Raw genomic sequence first — 21,314 nt, 5'->3', positions numbered from 1 at the left:
TGTTTCTGTGCCGGAACACAAGGCTACACTCTCTCCTTTAGCGGAAACTCTATGGCCTGAGGGCGCTGCCGTGACCCCGGATGCCGTTTTGGGAGGCCTTGGAGGCAAGATGGCGGCGCGGGGAGCGCTCGGCTCCATGTGCCGGCGTCTCTGGCAGGTACCTGGCGGGCTGGGGGTGCTAAGCCAGCTAACATGTTAGTAGCCACAAAATCTGATTGCCAGATGTCGTTGTGGCCATCTGGAATTTTCTCCGATATTTATTCCTCATCGTGGGGCTTTGCCGGAAAGTGGCGAGAAAGCGGCTGGTTTTATTTCGTATTCTCTCACGGGGTAAAACATAAGATTCAGGACAAAAACGGGAACAAGAATCACAGTATGTCAGAGCTGGAAAGAATATTGAACAGCATATGTTTCAAACCCCTGCTTTCAGGTTTACAAAATAAACTGAAGCTCAGAGAATGATTGCCTCGGTAAAATTAGGGGCTGAACTGGTGCAAGGTCTTAGACCTCTCATGGAACCAAATTGTGATGTTTTTCTGATATCTGGAAGTTGTGAGATTAGATGAGAGTCGCTGAAGTCTTAGGAATGGGTTAAGGATTCTCTGCCGTTCTCTGGAGACAAAGCAAAAACTTAAGCAGTCATTCTCAAAATATTGAGTCTCACTACCCCTGTAACATTTTAAAAGTGGTTGAGGACTCCAAAGAGCTTTTGTGTTTGTGGGTTTTAGCTATGGTTATGTAGCTTACTAGAAAATCAAACTGAGAGTCTTAAAAATACTTATTCATTTAAAAATAAAGTTAGCTTATGCTTATTAACTTTTTTATGGAGCGATAACTAAGTTTTTCAGGGTTTGTTATAAGAGTGGCTGTGTTTTCTGTTGTAAGTCTCTTGTTAACTTTAAAAATAAAACTTACTTTACCAGCAAAAATGAGTTTATTCAGGAATTAACAGAATTGCAATTTCGGACATGCAAGCTATGGCAAAACTAATGGTAAGTCCGCAGATAAAGCCTTATTTCTTTACAAAGAAGGAAGTACATAGGAGGGACTGTTTTGAATGGAAGTCCATTGGAGAAAAGCAAGAGTTCAGGGTGAAGGTGGTTTCTCCTTGGCTGAATTGCAGGGTGGTCAGTTTCTTGTAGAAGATTCAGTGTAGGTCTTCTTCTGTTGGGGCCTGTAATTGATCTTTCTTTTCTGTTGATGATTCTTCTCTTGAGGCCTGTAATTGGCAGTTCTTCCTGTAATTGATTTTAAGTAGTGTGGGTCCCCCTTTAATCCGCCAGCTCTACTTGAGTGAGGTTTCCCTTCATTTTTACATCTCCTTTTGATTAAGATCTTTCTCCAAAAGCATTGCTGATTGGGGAGTCAGGTTTCCATGTTTAGTGGTTGTGTCCCTCCGTGTCAGGAAGGACTTTTCCTGGTTGCCATGTTTTATGTCTGAGGGAAGCTATAGATTGGTAACTTACTGAGGTCTCATTCAAGTAACAAGGAGGGGTGGCAGGGAAAATGCTCAGGCATTTCCATCTGTCAAGACATTATCAAGCTTATGAGCACTGGAGATCATCTTATTGGTTACATCGTTTTTACAAAAGTTGGACAGGCTAAGTACAAAACTTAAATAATTACACAAAACAAAATAAGTGTAACAATTTCAGATTATATGATGGTTCTGCCCTAAGTCTGGAGGTAGCCAACTGAAATATTTAGTGGCACTTATTCCAAGTTAGGGGAGGAAAGTTACCCCTACAAAGGCAAACCTAAGTCCCTGCTTCATGTAGCCATGAAGACAAAATAGTGAAGGCTGTAAGATCACTCTGAAAGAAATAACTGAGTGCATTTGGGAAGATACAGTGTAGTCATAAACATGAAGCTAATAGCTAATGAACTTTTTACAAAAATAGTAAAACTTCAAAGATAAATGAAAGCACTATTGTTATCCCAAAAGAACTGTTTGGAACCAAATGTCATCCAATAATACAGCACATAAGGTTGCAAATTCAGAGATTGTGAATTTGGATAAGATGCCAGAGTCAGTTAAGAGTCCGGATGAACAGGAGACTTGTGAATGCTGAACTGTCTCACCCTTCAGAAAAAGCATGTGGAAGGTTTTTTTGTTTGTTTGTTTGTTTGTTTTAAAGATTTTATTTATTTATTTGACAGAGAAAGATCACAAGTAGGCAGAGAGAGAGAGAGGGAAGCAGGCTCCCCGCTGAGCGGAGAGCCCGATGCGGGATCCCAGGACCCTGAGATCACGACCCGAGCCGAAGGAAGCGGCTCAACCCACTGAGCCACCCGGGTGCCCCTGGAAGGTGTTTTTGACCTAGGATCATGATGCGGCTGTTTTCAAAAGGTCATAATCAAAGGAAGAGGTTTCCCCCTTTCACAAGGGTTTGCAAAATGTAGACAAGGGCATTTTCTTTCCACAAAAGAGGTAGTAGAAGTAAATGGGAAAAGGTATACAGGCCTGGCCTGGACATCTTTAAAAAGCTGTTTCTTCAAATTCATCTACTTGAGTTTTGGGAAATCTTTACTTTTAGTTCATCAGATGGTGGGCAGGTCCAGTCAGTGTTTGATCTTTTTTAAGATGTGTCATGTGAACTCAGCAGTCTGTCCCTTGGAGTTCAGAGCACAAGGGTTGGTTAGCAGTAGCCGATGAGGTCCCTTCCAGCAAGGTTAAAGGGAGTCTTTCTGGACGTATCTTTTCCAGTAGATGAAATCTCCAGGTTGCATGGTGTGATGATTAAGGTCTCTCTCCCAGGAATGCACTGTGAAGAGATTCCTCGACCAAAGGATGGTAGTTTTTAATAGAAATAATTAGGCCTTTATAATATGAAGTATATATCCTTTTATTAGTTGTGAGTCAAGGAGGCAGGGACTAGGTACATTGGGCATCCTGTGACTAGCTCAGAGAGTGAGAGTCTGAGTTCCAGAGTGGGTGGATCTGAGATTCAGAAGGATTCTCAGCCAAGGTATTGGGAGAGTCTCTACAAATTTTGCCAGTTGAATCTTAATAGTACCATTAGTGAGTTTAACTAACCCTGAGGACTGAAGATGGTATATATACAATGAAAGTGTTATAAAACCAGCCAAACAGCACAGACTTGTTAAAAGCACCTGACTAGTAACGTGGGTTCCCCAATCACTCTGAAGTTCAAGAGGGGTTCCCCAGTAGGAATAATCCTTTCTAACAGAATTTTAGCCACAGAAGAAGCTGTGGCCTGTCTATAAGGAAAAGCTTTAGTTCAGTGAGAAATGTACAAACCATGACTAAAGCATATTTATATCCATGAGGTGGGGGACTACTGTGAAATTCTTGCGAATAGATTTCTTTCCATTGCACTTTGGACAGGTGGGATGAGTGAGGTAGATATTTTTTGCGCCCTTACTAATATTTCCCCATAGCGCCTGGGTGGCTCAGTGGGTTAAAGCCTCTGCCTTCAGCTCAAGTCATGATCCCAGGGTCTTGGGATCAAGCCCTGCATTGGCTCTCTGCTCAGCAGGGAGCCTGCTTCCTCCTGCCTCTCTGCCTACTTGTGATCTGTCTGTCAAATAAATAAATAAAATCTTTAAAAAAAAAAAAAAAGACTCTCTCTCCCTCTACTTTTGACTTTCCCCATTCTCCTTTCCCCATGCTCTCTCTCTTAAAGAAAAAAATTCCCCCATAAATATTAGTTAGTGATGCTGTCATTTTGTCAGTAGACCAATGGTTTAATGCATGTGCAGTGTTTAATAGTGGGAATGTTAGAATTTCTGGTAAGGTCATATTGTTATTTGGTCCAAACTACAGTTGTCTCTCTCTTTTTTTTTTTTTTTTAAGATTTTATTTATTTATTTGACAGAGATCACAAATGGGCAGAGAGGCAGGTCGAGAGAGAGGAGGAAGCAGGCTACCTGCTGAGCAGAGAGCCCGATGCGGGGCTCAATCCCAGGACTCCGGGATCATGAGCCGAAGGTAGTGGCTTTAACCCACTGAGCCACCCAGGCGCCCCACAGTTCTGTTTTTATCAAGCCAATAATTACTCTCTTTCTGATACTGTTTTTCCCTCTCTGGGACCAATTGTTGGGTATCTCTGCTTAATTTTTCCAGGTTATCATTTTGGGGAACATCCCTTTGGACCATGACAGAGGTTTGGCTTTTGATTTCTTTGAAAGCAGTATTTTTGTTGAAAGTAGTAGTGAGGTGGTTTCGTTTGGTGCCCAGGGAGTTGAGTCTGGAATGCCTGGGAACCTTAGTAACAGCAGCCAGCCAAAGTATGGTATTGAATAAATTGGAAATAGGAAATGTTATTAATTTATCATGGGGATAAATTGGAGATTAGGAAACTTTTTTTTTTTTTAAGATTTTTTTATTTATCCATTTGAGAGAGACAGAAAGAGCACAAGCAGGGGGAAAGACTGAGAGGGAGAAGGAGACTCCCCACTGAGCTAGGAGCCTGACGTGGGGCTTGATCTCAGGACATGAAGATCTTGACCTGAGCCAAAGGCAGATGCTTAACCATCTGAGCCACTCAGGTGTCCCAGGAAACTTATTGACTGCTTTCTAACATTCCAAAATTACAAACTACCCCAGAGACATACTGACTGTTGGTATAAATTTGCAGCTTTACCCTTAGCCAAAATTCAAGGATAGTTAAAGGGGAATCCCTTGATTTTTTTTATTCAGTGGCCTTAATTAAGTGCAGTGGCGGGAATGGCTCAGAAGTTAGTGGAATATCTTGCTACAGGGTCTGGTTATTGACTACAGTATCCGATGGGTCCATCATGGTCACTGTGTTTTGGGATGAGTACTCGCAAGGGTGTTCCTTTCCCTTCCACGTACAAAGAGTAAAGGGAAGTTGGTAATTAGGATGTCTGAGGGCAGAGGGCTTTATTAAAGTCCCAAAAGTTTTGTCTTCTTGATTTTTCCAAATGATAGGATTGGGATTTGTTTGTTTGTTTGTTTGTTTGTTTGTTTTTTAGTAAAGCATATAGAGAGTGAGCCATAGAAGAAGTTTCCAAATCCAATTTCAACAGCAGCCAGCCAGTCCACGAAGACCTTGTAATTGGCACTTCTTTTTAGGTTTGGGGAAGTTCAAGATGGTATGAGTCCTCCCTGGATCCAAATGTAGTTCTTGATCTGAGATAGGTGCTCTGAGTATTGAACCTGGGTTTGAGCAAATTGCAGTTTTTCCCTTTGTTGGCTTTGTGTTCCTTTTAAGGCCCAAGCCAAAAGCTTTAGTAGGTAGATGCTATCTTACTGAGAAGAGATTTGAGAAGGGCAACAGAAAGGCAAATCACCTACATAACAAGGTAGAGCCTACAGAAAACTTAGTCATCCAAATCTGTTTTTAAGGTTGGTGAAAAGTAAGGACTCTGTGCAACTCTGAGGCCTTACTGTCCAGGTATCTTTACAACCTTCCCAAGTGGAAGCAAAAAGATACTGGCTATCCTTACCAACTGGAATACTAAAAAATACACTCTGCCTTTCAGTTACAGTGAAAAATTTGCTTTCATTGGGAATGGTTATCAGCAGCATGTGGGGGTTAGGAACAACAGGGTGCCAGGGATAACAGTGTATTGTTCAGAGGCCGTAGACAAACCTCCATCCTTGGCCATTGGGTTTTCTCACAGGTCAAAAGGGGTAGGTAGTAACTAGGACTAGTGCCGGGGATAATAAGGCCCTGAGCTTTGTAATCTGCTGTTACAGGCTTGATGCCCTCCGGGGCTTCTTTATTTATAAGGTATTCATCAATTCTGGGGAGAGGGTTGAGGGATCTGTTTGAATCTTTATGGGAAGTACTCTGTAGATTCTACCTATCAGTTGAGGATTTTGTACAGAAAGAGGATTTGTGCCAGTAAGGACAAACTGTCGCCAGATGCAGCCACAGTGCTAACAGACATGGAGCAAATAAAAGATGTCAAAAGGTCATTTAATCCACCTTGTTGGCCATTTTGATTACTACTATCAAATTCTAGAATTATTTCCCTTTTGGGAGAAAGGAATTCCAGCATGATACATTTATTTTTAAAAAGTCCTGGCCCAGGGCACCTGGGTGGCTCAGTGGGTTAAAGCCTCTGCCTTCGGCTCAGGTCATGATCCCAGGGTCCTGGGATCGAGCCCTACATCGGGCTCTCTGCTCAGCGGGGAGCCTCCTTCCCTTCCTCTCTGTCTGCCTCTCTGCCTGTTTGTGGTCTCTGTCTTTTAAATAAATAAGTAAAATCTTTAAAAAAGAAAAAGTCCTGCCCCAGGGGCACCTGGGTCGCTCAGATGGCTAAGCATCTGCCTTTATTTATTTTTTATTTTTATTTTTTTATTTTTTCAATTTATTTATTTTCAGAAAAACAGTATTCATTATTTTTTCACCACATCTAGTGCTCCATGCAATCCGTGCCCTCTATAATACCCACCACCTGGTACCCCAACCTCCCACCCCCCCCCCGCCACTCCAAACCCCTCAGTTTGTTTTTCAGAGTCCATAGTCTCTCATGATTCACCTCCCCTTCCAATTTACCCCAACTCCCTTCTGCCTTTAGCTCAGCTCATGATCTCTAGGTCCTTCGATCAAGTCCGGGGTTGGGCTTCTGGCTCAGCAGGGCATCTGCCTCTCCCCCTGCTCATGCTGTGTCTCTGTATCTTTCTCTCTCTAAAATGAATAAATAAAATTTTTTTTAAAGTCTTAGCCCAATAAATGACTAGGAGCAGAGGAACTAAGGAGAAAAGGGTTTGTATCTCCCAGTGGACCTAGACCAACAGGAACTGGTTCAGAGACAGGAAACTGGTGAAGTTCATTAGAGAGTTGTTTGAACCATTTTAGAACTGTAAGGCAGGGAGGAACTGCTTTGCGGTAGTGTAGTTCTGGTGTCAGTAAGGACAAAGATTTTCTTTCTGAACTGAACAGTGGTTTCTCTGAGCCAATCAAGAGGGATTTTGGGGAGGAGCCCCTATAGTTCCTCGTAGCCATTGGAAAGGCTGGCTGTAGAGGGCTGAAGACACCTGGAGCACTTATGATGGTAACCTTTTTCCCAGTGTTCTGGCTTTTTGCAATGATAGCAGAAACGAGAAAGTTTTTGGTTTGTTTAAGGACCTTCATTTGTTAGAGTTGAAAATTAAGAATTTAGGGATGCCTGAGTGGCTCAGTCGGGTAACTGTCCAAATCTTGATCTCAGCTCAGATCTTGATCTTGGGGTCATGAGTTCAGGCCCTGCATTGGGCTCCATGCTGGACATGGAGCCTACTTAAAAAAAAAAAAAAAGAAGAAGAAGATGGAAAGAAAGTTAAGAATTTTAGTGGTCTTTTAGGTGACTGCCCTAGGGTACTAGCAAGCTGGTTTGCCAAATTAACTAAATCAGGAGTGGACGCAGTTTCCCACTCCATCTTGGTTTTATTTACCTAAAAGAGTTAGCCCAGTTCAGCCCATTAAGAAACATAGCTAAATGCTACTCTGATGGATTCAACATGAAAAAGAAGACCAGAATTTTCTTTGAAAATAATCTGAAATCAATTACAGTAGCCATGAAGAGGTTCATCAGGCTTTTGTATGCGAGACTGAACTTTGGTCCATTTAACAGGCTTAGGAAAAGCTAGTGTAATTGCTTGGTGGAGATTTCCAGCAAATGTTCTAGCATCTTAGCAAAAGTTAGGGATCTGTTTCTCTAAATTCCTTTCGAGATATTCCCATCGGGCTAGCTACAGCCAATATTTGGCTTAGCCCTCATCAACATGCATATGGACTAATTTCTAAAAAATCTGAGAAACCAGGTTGGTAAGTTTGAATAACTATGTGAAATGCTTCCTGCAAACCTGTGGGGGTTCTCAGTCACTACAGGAAACTTCAACTGTGGCTCTCAATTCAGCATCATTCTAGAGAACATAAGAAATTTGGGTTTTATTTGGATCCTCAGAAGATTTTAACTTTAGGGGCACCTAGGTGGCTCAGGCAGTTAAATGTCCACCTTGATTTCGGCTCAGGTCGTGATCTCAGAGTTGTGAGATCAAGCTCCGTATCAGGAAGTCTGCTTGAGATTCTCTCCCTCTGCCCCTTCCCTCACTTGGGCACATGCATGTTCTCAAAAAAGAAAAAAAATTTTTTTAAAGTAAAAAGATTTAACTTTAAAGGGGCAGATTTTGATAGGTTCAGTAGAGGACGGAGCAGGCTGAGGTTCAGATGCAAAAGAAAGTTTGGTGGGAGAATTAGAACAGGGAAGTTGAGGGTGTGGAGGAGCTGGAGGCGTCACAAGGAGAAGGAGGGTGATGACACCCGGGGGCGGGGGGGGGCGCTGCTGAGCATAAAGTAGTTGCCACAGTCCTGGGAGTTGGGCAGGGAGGGCATCCCTCAGATCTCAGGAGCCTTTTTATCTTTGCTGCAGTTAGTCTAGAAATTGTATTTTGTGGAGAGGCTATTTTAGATTCCATGATAGTGTTTAGAAGCTCTAAGATACCAATCAAAATAGGCATCCTATTCAGTTTTGACAGTTTTGGAGACTTAGCTGCCTGGTTTAGTTGGGAGGAAATCAGAAGTTCCCCATAATGTCCATTGACATTCTAAATTTCTTTTGATTAAGTCAGTAACTACAGTTAGAGATGGTCAGGAGGAAGAACCACAGCTTTTAAACATAAAACCACTAGTGTTTCAGAAGGGGAGCTGCCCTCAAATCATTTTAATGACGGGGATCCTGTTTCTTAGAGGTTTTTCTCTAGAGTAAAAAAAGAAAAATTCCTCAACAGCACAGTTTCAACAGGAACATCTAAGTTCCAAAGGAATTGGACCAAAGGCCAGCACGGAACCAATAGGAACAGCACATTTCTGGAAAGGAGGTGGACCAAAACTAACACACTTCCATTCCAAGTAGGCACAGTTCCAATAGGAACTGTCTGGTTCCAAAGAGAAGTCAGTCCAAAGGTCAGACCAGCACTCTCTGAAAGGACAGAGTCTTGAAACAGATCCTGGAGAGCTCAAAACGCAGAGAGTAGAGCTCGAAGTCCAGGAAAAAGAGCCTCCAACTCCAGGGTTGGTAAGAGAACAGTGAACTTCATTGGCTCTGTGTGCCCTAGCACCTGTTTGCTCATCAGCCTCGAAGTTATTGAATATTTCTGGATCCCACTTCTTCTTCTTCTTTTTTTTTTTTTAAGATTTTATTTATTTATTTGACAGACAGAGATCACAAGCAGGCAGAGAGAGAGGAGGAAGCAGGTTCCCTGCTGAGCAGAGAGCCTGATGCGGGACTCGATTCCAGGACCTGGGGATCATGACCTGAGCCGAAGGCAGAGGCTTTAACCCACTGAGCCACCGAGGCGCCCTGGATCCCACTCTGATCACCAAATAATGTTAACCTTAAAAATGAAAGTTATTTGGTTTATTTGGGAATGGCAGAAAATTGGAGTTTGGGACATGCAAGTTATTGCAAAACCATGGACAAGTCCCAGAAACAAAGAAGAGAAATATTTTTTGGAGAAAAAGGAAGAAGTTGGGAGGGGTTTTGAAAGTCCAGTGAAAAACAAGAGTTCAGAGTGATGGTTTTTCATTGTCTGAGTTGCAAGAGGTAATCATTTCTTGTAGAAGATTCAGTGAACATCTTTTCCTGTTGGGTACACCCGGGTGGTACAGTCCATTAAGCATCCAACTCTTGGTTTCTGCTCAGGTCAGGATCTCAGGGTCGTTAGATTGAGCCCCATATCAGGCTCCACACTCAGTGCAATGTCAGCTTGAGATTCTCTCTCCCTCTCCTGCCCCTCCACCCAGATAAATAAAATAAATATTTTTTTAAAAAGTTGATTTGTGGGCTCCGTAGCTCAGGGGTTAGAGCACTGGTCTCGTAAAAAGTTGATTTGTGGTTATAACAGCACTTTTTTTTTAAAGGATTTTATTTATTTGTCAGAGAGTGAGTACAAGCAGGGGGAGCAGCAGGCTGCCCGCTGAGCTGGGAGCCTGATGTGGGGCTTGATTTGATCCCAGGACCATGAGATCATGACCTGAGCTGAAGGCAGACGCTTAACCCACTGCGCCACCCAGGCATCCCTAAGCTCCAACTTTTAAAAGCAGAGGTTTGTACTTGGAGAATATGACTGGAAAGTGTCCTATTGCTTAGATCTGTGCCCCCTCCTTTTGTAAGAGAGGGGGGGCCAAAATCAAGAGTTAGATGTTTAACTGCCTGAGCCACCCAGGTGCCCAGACCTGTGGTGCTTTAATTATTTATTGGGGTGCCTGGGTGGTTCATTCGGTAAAGCATCTGCCTTGGGCTCAGATCATAATCTCAAGGTCCTGGAATTGAGCCCCACATTGGGCTCTCTGCTCAGTGGGGAGTCTGCTTCTCTCTCTCCCTCTGATCTGTCTTGCTTTCTCTCTCTCAAATAAATAAATAAAATTTATTTTAAAATTATTTATTTATTTATTTTAGAGAAAGAGATCGAGCAAGCATGGGGTAGAGGGGCAGAGGGGAGAGTGTTTTAAGCTGACTTTCTGCTGAATACACAGTCCCACAGAGGGCTGGGATCTTATAACCTGAGATCATAACCTGAGCCAAAACCAAGAGTCGGATGCTTCATTGACTACGCCACCCAGCACCCCTCCCAGGTTACATTTTTAAATCAGGAAAGCTCAAGGGGGAAACAGATGGCAAATTACATTATTAGATATAGTGCCACAGGTGTCCTGCAGCTAGAAGTTTTGTCCACCAGAGGGAGCTGACAATAAAGGATGTGGAAAGGCTGGATTGTTGGGAGTATGAGGTACAGCAGTGGTGTAAGGTGATGTGTGTTTCACTGTATTTCAGTTTATTTATAAATCTCCCAGCCAAGCCAAGAAACTTACAGTAGAAAGATGTATGAAAGCTTTGCAAAAAGGGTACTTTAGAATTCTTACTTCAATTCTTATAAATAAATTAAAAAGAGACTTGCTCAGAAATAGGCAAGGTAAGTATTATATTGTAGTACATTTAATCTATTAAAAAAAATGGGAAAATGAAGTCACTTTTTCCTTGATGTCCACATACTTAAAATCATAGATGTTCTTTCAGTGTGAGAATTGCTTATGTGTGTCTGTGTAAAGTGCTTTTTTAAAAAGTTCTTAATCTAAGCTTTAAGAGAGATAGATGCTGTCGTATTCTGAGAATTTATTTTGATTACCAACTCTTTCGTTGTCCTCTTTTTTTTTTTTTTTTAAAGATTTTATTTATTTGTCAGACAGAGATCACAAGTAGGCAGAGAGGCAGACAGAGAGAGAGGAGGACGCAGGCCTCCTGCTGAGCAGAGAGCCCGATGTAGGGCCCAATCCCAGGACCCTGAGATCATGACCTGAGCAGAAGGCAGAGGCTTAACCCACTGAGCCACCCAGGCGTCCCTCCTCTTGTTTTTTTTTTTTTTTTTTTTTTTAAGATTTTATTTATTTATTTGACAGAGAGAAATCCCAAGTAGACGGAGAGGCAGGCAGAAAGAGAGAGAGGGAAGCAGGCTCCCTGCTGAGCAAAGAGCCCGATGCAGGACTCAATCCCAGGACCCTGAGATCATGACCTGAGCCGAAGGCAGCGGCCCAACCCACTGAGCCACCCAGGCGCCCCCTCCTCTTGTTTTTAAATGAAATCTAATCTGGCATTTTAGTTACCCTAGTATCTTCATCTGAAATAATGAGATAGTCCTTAATTTGAAGGATTGTACATCTTTTGATTTCTTTTTTTTTTTTTAAGGGAAACTGAATGTTTAAGGATTGACTTTAATTCTAAAACATGCTCCCCCCCTTTTTTAGGGTTCAAGGAATTTTTCTGTAAACCCTTCTAAGAACAGTACAGCCAGAAATGGTGGCTTTCTCCTGTAAGTATGTAATTAGATGTGCTAAATTGAATAAGGAAATGGGCTTTTGTACTATATCACTTAGGTTTTTCCTTTGTTTCCACACGTAGCACTACCAGTATGAAATGGGTACAGTTTTCAAACCTACACGTTGATATTCCCAAGGATTTGACCAAACCTAAGGTATGTACTTCCTATTTCTTTTTTTTAAAATTTTTTTAATAAACATAAAATGTATTATTAGCCCCAGGGGTACAGGTCTGTGAATTGCCAGGTTTACACAGTTCATAGCACTCTTGTACTTCCTATTTCTTGATAAAGAGCTGTATTAGCAATAGATTTTCCTCTGTATTTCATTTGAGGCTGTTTCCCAAACACCTTATGGACAAAAATGTTTTGTTCTGGAATACTGGCAGGGGCACGGTGTGCCTGAGTGAAGTACTCTGACATTTCTGCATGCTCATACCATCTTTCAGGGGGTCAGGGAATTGGTTATTTACCCCAAATAACTAATTACTGTGAGAAGAAGCAGATTTTTGCTTTAGCTCAGCACAGTGTGATGAGTAGTCATAATTAATGGTACAGAATACTTCATATTATGTTACAGAAAATATTTTTTTTGGAGGCTTCAAGTCTTTGTTTCCATTTTAAGGCATAGAGGCTGGGCCTGGACAGTCCTTTATTATTCACAGCAAGGAGGAGCATTACCACTGGCAAAGAAAATCTAGAAGTAGCTGTGTAACCTTATTTCCTTTAAATAAGAACCATAATTTATCAACCCAGTTTTTGTGTAAATTGTGGTTTAAACAGTCCTTACAAATTCTGGATCTATTCATTTCCATCCCTCAAAAATAATCCCTTGTTAACCATTCGGTATGACTTCTTCTAGACATTTTTCTGTGTGTAACCATCCTCTCTATGCATGTGCTCACCAAACTGGAATTCTGCTATACATCATGTACTGCTCTTTTGATTTGTTTTCACTGAATAGATACTGGATCTCTTTCCATGAAAGTACATACGAACCCTGGGCCTCCATGCCAGGTGTTCTCATGGGCAAGTCTGTAAGGAGAGGTGGTGGCGTGGGCACAGTGATAGGCTATGCCCTTTATAAGTGAGACAGCTACCACTTACTCCAGCCACATGTTGCCTGTAGACATGTAGACTAGTGATGTCTTAAGTTTTCCAAGCTAACATGAAATCCAAATTTTTATTCAAAATCTCTTGAGTTTTTTTATCACAACAGATTCAGACTGTATTTAAAGCCCTACAGGGACCAGTCAAAACACATCTTGGAGCTCTACTCTGTTTCCCCAGTCCCCCAAGTTATGATACAGAATATCAGCGTAGTCACTTCTTCCAGCAACTGTATTTGGGGTAATTGAGAGTAAATGTCTAGGTAGCTTCCTGGTTAATAAGTAGATCTCCTTTCAGGAGTGAAGTAATTTAACCCTGAATCATTGGATTAGTAAGATAAATTACTGGTCTAATGGACAAATGAAGGTGAATGTAATTCATCTCTTGGAAGAAAGTCAGAAATGTCAGACCCATTATTCCCAAGATCTTTAAATATTAGAGTAGAAGAGGGAGAAATTAAATGTACAGTCAGTGCCAAAACATTTTAATTAGAAATGAGTAATTTTTCTATTAGGGCAGGCAAAACATACATGAATAAAACCTAATAAGGAACGCCTGGGTGGCTTATTCAGTTAAGCGTCTGCCTTCAGCTCAGGTCATGATCCCAAGGTCCTGGGACTGAGTCCTGCACTGGGCTCCTTGCTTAGCAGGAGGCCTGTTTTTCCCTCTGCCTGCCACTGTCCCCTGCTTTGTGCACTCTCGCTCTAACAAAATCGAAAAGAAAAAAAACTAGTAAAAATATGAATAGCAATAGCTTGCCTTTGTGTAACAACATTTTGTAATTTCTAAGCACTTCATCTGTGTTTGTTATTTTTTGGCCACAGAAATGCTGTGAACTCTAGCATAAGGATGATCCTATTTTATATATGAGCAAACTGTCATGCAGTGAAATCCTGGGACTTGCCTGTTTTTACTCAGCTGGAAGTGGCAGTTTAATTCCCAGTCCACATCTTCTGATCTTCTCACCAGGCTACTTTGTTAACAGACCCCAAAATCTTTTCCCATTATGTATTTGGGATCAGATACCAATATCAGTATCAATTATCAATAACTATGAAGTTAGAAGGTTCCATTAGTGACTTTGTAGGTTGCTTGAAAGTCCTTTGATTTAAACTTTATTTTAACGGATTGTAGGAGTCATTGTGGAGATCTGAATGTGAAAGTAGCTAGGTAATTAAGCTAATAGTATTAAGCTATTACTCAGCATTTTTCACCCCGCTTATTAGTAAACTCTGAAATTGTTCAATTGAGAATAATACATGAAATTTTCCAATTATAAATACTAGAGGAACCATAACTGAAACTTTTGTTTTTGATTTTAAAATTGTAGATAACCATCTCTGATGAACCAGATACATTATATAAGCGCCTGTCAGTTTTAGTAAAAGGCCATGATAAGGCTGTATTGGACAGTTATGAATATTTTGCAGTGCTCGCTGCGAAAGAACTTGGTATCTCTATTAAAGTGTAAGTATGGGGCGCCTGGGTGGCTCAATCAGGTTAAGTGTCTGCCTTCTGCTGGGGTCACGATCCCAGGAACCTGGGATTGAGTTCCACACTGCGGCGGTGGCGGGGGTGGGGGGGGAGTCTCTGCTCAGCGGGGAGTCTGCTTCTACCTCTACCCCACCCCTGCTCATGATCTCTCGCTCTCTCTGTGTCTCAAATAAATAAATAAAATCTTCTAAAAAAATAAAATGTAAGTATGATCTTTCCTAATCTGACCTATTATCTGCTATAACGTGATCAACCTGAAAAATGGTGCTAATTCCAGCTAGGTCTAAGGCCTTAAGGTAGCATAGAAACTCATAGTGGGTAGAGTTTAGGTTTATTGTGTTATCCTAATCAGGATTCCTGCCTACTAGAATTTTTAAAAACTAGAACGAGTGAACAAGGAAAATAAAGGAAATCCTTTCTTTAGCAATTGCACAGACATAAGGAGACCCACGAAGCCCTAATGTCTAGAGACTCCGTGGGGCAGGGAGGTGAATTAGGTGAAAAGTTCATCTTTTCAGACTCTGATGGTTTTTGCTAATAGCTATTGTTTCAAAACTACCTCTGGAAACATCACTCACCTAGTCATTTCACGCAGGAGCAAGGCAAGCTTCAGATGACCTTGAAATCACTGCTGGGTCAAGTATAACTATAGTAGTCTCCCCCTTGTCCATGGAGGGCACTCAGCACCCCCGGCCGGTGCCTAGACCTGGGTAGGGCACTGAATCCTGCATGTCGTTTTTTTTCTCCTATACCTATATGCCTGTGCTAAAGTGATGTATAAATTAGGCACAGGAAGAGATTAACAACAATACCCAGTCATGAAATAGAACAGTTGCAACAATATACTATAATAAAAGCTACGTGAATATGCCGTCTCTCTCTTCCTCTCTCAAAATACCTTCTTGTGCTGTACTCAGCCTTGGGATGATGTGAGATGATGAGCTGCCCAGGCAGTGAGACGAAATGAGCTGAGTGCTGTAGGCACTGTGATGTACGTTAGGCTGCTCTTAACCTACTGACTCTTTCAGAAGGACTTACCTGCTTCGGGCCTGTGGTTGGCCACAGGCGGCTAAAACTGCTGGAAGCAAAACCATGGGTAGGGGGGGGGCACTGCTGCACCTTTTTTGTCACCTGCTCCTTCTGGTGCTGAACAAGGCCCATTTAGGGCTTTGCCAGGCTTGCGTTATAAGAAAACAGAAGGAACCCACACCTTTCCCATAATAGGCTTTTTAGTTTCGTGGTTATTGGTAGATTTGCAGATTTCCCTAAAACAACACACACAGCAACACATTAGTTCCACTCTTCACAGTTCATACATTTGGCCAAAACCAGACTAAGGTGGGCGGCGGGTAAGAGCCAGAGGCATGCACTGTGCCCTTGCATTGCCAAGGCTCAGTTCTGGGTCTGTGGGATATTTGTTCCCCTTGCCGTCTGCTGTGTTTACTTTGGCCTGAGCTTTATGACAGCAGTTGTTAACGCGTGACAGTCTTGACAGCTGCAAGTCTGTAAGTGGTAGCTAATGCCTATAATTATGAGCCCCGCCTACGAAATTGTGGAATTATGCTTTGCTATCGGTGACTCAGGTTTTAACACCACTTAGCTTAGTATGTTGTTTGCCCATTGATTTTTCAGACATGAACCTCCAAGGAAAATAGAGCGATTTACTCTTCTCAAATCAGTGCATATTTTCAAGAAGCACAGAGTTCAGTATGAAATGAGAACACTTTACAGATGTTTAGAGGTGAGTTAATTTCAGACATTAAAGCGTTTTTGAAATGCCCGGGGTTTTATACTAGCACCCTGTAACTGTCCTTTGACGTTGACTGGGTGGACTTTCTGTCAGCTGGTGACTTGACTGGAGAAAAGGTAAATGATAGGAAATGAGACTCACAGCCATCCTTCAGAGCAGTTTGTACTTCAACTCAGCAATGCAGGGTATGCTAATTTTCATACAGTATGAAACCTTGGAAGGATTTGGCTTATATTTCATAAATTCTAGTTAAGTTCCTACATAGTTCTAGTGATTCTTCTCACACACTAGTGGGTTTTCCATGTCCACAACGGGAAACAGGAAGGTTTTTCATTCATCAGTTACTCGTTCGCGCATCCAATCGGGTCAGCGTGGTCTTGTGGTTAAGGAGGCAAGGGTTCTGGAATCAGGTCCAAGTACTGGCATGTCCCAGCAGTGTGGTCTGCACCTCAGTTCCCCGATCTGTGGAATGAGCGATTCTGGTATGCATCTCGTAAGTTTAGTGTGAGGATTAAATGCGGTATTTATTGAAAGCACTTAGAATCCTCCTGTTACATAGTAAATGATTAGTAAATGTCATGAAAACAAATGCAGGTAAATCACACTTGCCGGCTGGGTTCCATAGAGCCCTGGTTTTAAGGTATCCAGTGTGCTGTGCTCGCCCCTTCCAATCAACCAGAAGATCTTTTTTATTTATTTATTTTTAGTTATTTTTATTTATTTATTTATTTATGTTTAAAGATTTTATCTATTTATCAGCAAGAATCTGTATGTGAGCAGAGGGAGGAGGGGTTGCAGGGGGACAAGCAGACTCCCCTCCTGAGTGGGGAGCCCAATGTGGGGTCAGTCCCAGGAGCCTGAAATCATGACCTGAGCCAAGAGCAGTTGCTTAGCCAGTTGAGCCACCCAGATACCCCAATACTTTTTTCCTTTTAAGCTGGAATTCTGGAGGTATCTGGGTGGCTCAATCAGTTAAGTGTCTGATTCTTGATTTCAGCTCAGTTCGTGGTCTCAGGATCATGAGATCAAGCCCAAGCTGGGCTATGTGCTGCCCATAGAGCCTGCCCGTAGAGCCTGCTCGGGATTCTCTTCCCTCTCCTTCTGCCCCTCCTACCCTCACCTGTGCTCACGCTTTCTCTCTGTCTTAAAAACAAACAAAGCTGGAATTCCATGTAAGATTTCATAGCGAAAGAAGAGGCTATAGAGCTTTTACTTTAAGAAGAAAAAAAAACTTAAAATTTCTGCTTTAACAGCATATCATGAACCAATTTCATATTTGAAATTTTAGTTAGAACATCTAACTGGAAGTACAGCAGATGTCTACTTGGAATATATTCAGCGTAACTTACCTGAAGGAGTTGCCATGGAAGTAACAAAGGTATGACTTAAATTTCTGGCTCCATTGGCAAGAGGTATGTATTACTGTTTTGCTACTTCACAGCCCTGTCCTGCCCCTGAGGCAGACTGGGGGCTGAGTTGCCACCATGGTGGGGGTCCTTGCCTCCCTGCGCAGTGCCGACAGCCCACGTCCTCCCCAAGCTGTCCCTGGTCTCCCTTCCCCTCAGCAGTAGTGGACAGAGGGGCCACATTCATTGGCAGTCCCTGGAGATCACCGAGTGATGCGTGTGAGAGTGTTTTTGTACACCGTCCAGGTTCCTTCTCCTTGTTGGAGAGCCCTACACAGAGATAAGGGGGAGTGAGAGGGAAAAAGAAACAAGAGGACTTGAGGGAACAAAATGAATAAATCCCATCTGTGGCCAAAGAGTTCAGTGAAGTCCACATTATGTTATAGTTCTGTTTTTCTCTTTTTAGACCAAATTAGAACAGTTACCAGAACACATCAAGGAGCCAGTCTGGGAAACGGTACCAGAAGAAAAAGAAAGCAAGTCCTAAAGTCTCAGCGAGTCTGCTGGTGCTGGCCTTTGACCCAAGAGGAGGTCAGAAATGTATGTTGAGATAGAGAGGCTCGACCATGAGTCTACCTGACTGCTCCGTGGAGCCTGTGTGACCACACATGCCCTGATCAGCTCACAGCAAGGGGCCGAACTTCAGTGATACACTGGACTAGAGTGAAAAACCACTTGACCTGTTCTTCTGTACACTCATCCTTTCAGTTCTGATTTTAACAAATGTGAGCAAACCACTTTGACTGCTGTGCGCCAAGAGAATCGAGTTTGTATTTTGGTACTCTGTTACTGTTCAGTGATTAGATCGTGCTAATTTTAATCTGTATCATTTCATCTGAAAGTCAATCTTTGAAATATTCCTTATGCATTTTCCCTTTTGAGCCACCTAGAAGGAACCTTCGGTTAACTTGGTTAGTTTAACACCGAACAGTTAAAGTCTTCCCATTTACCGCAATGCTAGCTGGCAAATGCTCGTTTGGGGATTGTAACCTCCAAATTTTACCTCATTTAAGCGTGACGTTCTTGAACATGAATGTAGTGGGCAGCATTTCACGCACTGAACTCCTCTTGTGGCCCAGACCCTCACCAGGCCTCTGGGAAGGCTCACTGTTGTGGAATCTGAGCTCTCAAGAAATCACTGTATCACCTTTTTCATCCTGTGAGTCATTCACTCAGGAGGCTTTTGTTAACTCTATAACCAGCACTGTAGAAAATACCAAACAGTAAATGGAAATAATGGCTTTTGAAAACTGTACAGGGCACGGATAAATATTTTTCCTTAATAAACCCCATGTTGACAAGGCCTCTTTCTTTTGGTAAATGGCATTCTTTCTCTTTGGAGAGGTCTACTTTTCCATGAAATTAAATCAGAGTTAAAAGCCTGAAAGAGGCAAAGCTACCATGGGCTGGAACTGCTGGTATAGGAACGCCAAGGGAGCGATTCGTTTCCTTTCTACAGCACAATCCGATCTGTGTCTTTTTGCGGTTTCCTTCCTATCTTTGGGGTCGTTATAACTTCTCAGTTTTTCTCCCCTTAAACTGGCATCCCGGGTCCCTTTCCCCGGCCCACTTTCAGGTATTGGCGCTTTGAATGCACACTGCTTAGGCGTCAGACTTCCAGTGCTGTCATTAACATGAAAAGAGTTACAGTCTTGTGCCCGTGACCTCACTCGGTTTCCCACTCAGTGGTCAATGGTGACATTCACGAGTGTGTAAGGCACGCTTATCCCAGGTCTAAGCCTCGACTTCAAGAACTAATGAATAAAACAAGAGTGATGTAACAGAACTGTATCTAGCAAAGCCACAATCTGTGAGCTTTTTTTACTTTAAAAGAAATTCTTAAATATGGATCATTTAAGCCTTTTTTTACTGACAGTATTAATCACTGTATCCTAAGGTGATTTATGCAAACTTGCCTCCAGTGATGGTCCTTGTGAACTCTTTCAAAGGTATGAATCTCCTAAGAGCTGGTTTGCGACTAAATCAGTCTATAACCAAATTGCTTAGCACTTCAAATTACATATTAAAATCTTGTTTTAAGGTGAATATACAAATAAACTACATACATAATAAAAACTTAGTGGTCTTTCTTTGACAAAAGTATTTGGCATATTTGAAGCCTACTTCCTGATATAAACAAGGTAATTTCTTCATCCTGACAGGACTTTTTAAATTGGGTTTCCTGGGACACCTGGGTGGCTCAGTTGGTTAAGCAGCTGCCTTCGGCTCAGGTCATGATCCCAGCGTCCTGGGATCGAGTCCCACATCGGGCTACTTGCTCCGCAGGGAGTCTGCTTCTCCCTCTGACTCTGCCTTCCACTCTGTCTGCCTGTGCTTGCTCTCTCTCTCTCTCTCTTACAAATAAATAAATAAAATCTTTAACAAAAAAAAAAAAATAAATAAATTGGGTTTCCTGAGAAAAGTGCCTATTCCGAAAATCATAATTAATACCCAAGTACCATATTTTGTCCGTTTGGGGAAGGGAGGTCATGAGAGAAAAGGACCTGATGGAATAAACCACAAGGCAGGTAGGAAGTGAGGGTTGTTTTTATTTACTGAGGTGTAATCCTGGGTTCATTGTTGTTCTCTCTGATCTGAGATACATTTTCTTTTTATATTAAACAAAATAATGTTATTATCTGTTTAAAAAGTTATTGACAGACCTCCACAGATAGACTCATTCAGGGCCTGGTTTTGATGCTTTCAAAGCAAATCACTGACAGGTTCCTTTGGCTGCTTGAACATGCCACAGGAAATACATACGGCAGTTATTTTCAGCCTGTAGTCTAATTTCCTAAAGCATTTTTACTTGTTAAAGCTACCATTGATCCTTTCCTACATTATATTACTTAGTATTACCACAACTTGAGTGAGGAGCAGAGTGGAGAAAACACAGACTTTGGAGTCAGACCTCAGGTAAGAGTTCAACCCCCTAACTGCTTTAAACTTGGGTGGAGTAATTAACCCTGTCAGAGCCTCAGTTTACTCATTAGGAAAATGTAGGAAACAATACCTACTTATTAAGGTTAGGAGTGTTAAATTAGATCGCTGAGCAGTACCTCGCGTCGTCCCGGGGGATAATAGACATCCACTACAGAGTAGCAGTTATAGGACAGCAGTACCAATCCGTGAAGCTCCAGGTGTTTGCATGCTGTAGGGACTGTTTAAGACCCAGCTGGCAAGGACCTCATATCTCCAAGAGGACAACACTTAGGGTGGCTACAAAGTCTTATTTATTTGCCGAAGTTGATGCGAGGGTTAATTTAGATGAGAAAACATGTAACATGCTTATTATAATCACCACCACCCATTATGCCAAGCATTTTACGTAGTCATTACAGATGCTATCTTACTTAATCTTCATAACAACCCAATAAAGGAGTTAACAATAATTACCTCCATTTTACAGGAGGGAAAACCAAGTTCTGACTAGCCCACTCAGTCACCCAGTGCACAGATGAAACAGACCAAAAGTGCAACTGATCAGTGGGAGTTCCAGGTAAAGGCAGGGACAGTCTAGAAAGGCTAGGAAGTACTCGGATGTCCACGTATTAAATGCAGAATATTCAAACCTAGAATCCAAATTCATTTCCCCTTGTATGTGAGCAAAACGTACTCGTTTCCCTAAAGCTTGGAAGTAAAGAGATAAGGAGCACCTGGGTACCTCAGTCAGTTAAACATCCAACTCTTATTTGTTTGTTTGTTTTATTTATTTAACAGATCACAAGTAGGCAGAGAGGGAGGGAGAAGCAGGCTCCCCACTGAG

At 42.1% G+C, this 21,314-nt stretch overlaps 1 protein-coding gene across 4 annotated transcripts; it reads left to right on the top strand.

Annotated features, from left to right (window-relative positions):
- On the top strand, positions 1 to 19,624 carry MRPS10 (mitochondrial ribosomal protein S10). 4 transcript variants are annotated; one of them, XM_059177962.1, is made up of 8 exons: positions 86 to 157; positions 924 to 992; positions 11,718 to 11,782; positions 11,872 to 11,944; positions 14,229 to 14,365; positions 16,025 to 16,133; positions 17,431 to 17,520; positions 17,955 to 19,624. In XM_059177962.1, the coding sequence occupies exons 2-8, from the start codon at positions 969 to 971 to the stop codon at positions 18,033 to 18,035; spliced, it is 579 nt and encodes a 192-aa protein (XP_059033945.1). In that variant the 5' UTR covers positions 86 to 157; positions 924 to 968; the 3' UTR covers positions 18,036 to 19,624. The 4 variants fall into 4 exon arrangements, with proteins under 4 accessions (XP_059033943.1, XP_059033947.1, XP_059033945.1 ...); XM_059177960.1 differs by lacking the exon at positions 924 to 992 and having other exon boundaries at positions 1 to 157; XM_059177961.1 differs by lacking the exons at positions 86 to 157; positions 924 to 992 and adding an exon at positions 3,834 to 3,952.
- Positions 19,625 to 21,314: the final 1,690 nt, after the last annotated feature.

This window comes from Mustela lutreola, chromosome 6, assembly GCF_030435805.1.
Source record: "Mustela lutreola isolate mMusLut2 chromosome 6, mMusLut2.pri, whole genome shotgun sequence".
Taxonomy (NCBI): domain Eukaryota; kingdom Metazoa; phylum Chordata; class Mammalia; order Carnivora; family Mustelidae; genus Mustela; species Mustela lutreola.
The sequence above is the reverse complement of the archived record's forward strand: the minus strand, read 5'-3'. Positions and strand labels throughout refer to the sequence as shown.

Bases quoted from the DNA above. Each gene is read 5' to 3' on its own strand.
- MRPS10 (XM_059177960.1), top strand. From the start codon at position 110: ATGGCGGCGCGGGGAGCGCTCGGCTCCATGTGCCGGCGTCTCTGGCAG. The intron at 11,783-11,871 runs GTAAGTATGTAA...TTCCACACGTAG, and splicing joins AGAAATGGTGGCTTTCTCCT to CACTACCAGTATGAAATGGG. The intron at 17,521-17,954 runs GTATGACTTAAA...TTCTCTTTTTAG, and splicing joins TTGCCATGGAAGTAACAAAG to ACCAAATTAGAACAGTTACC.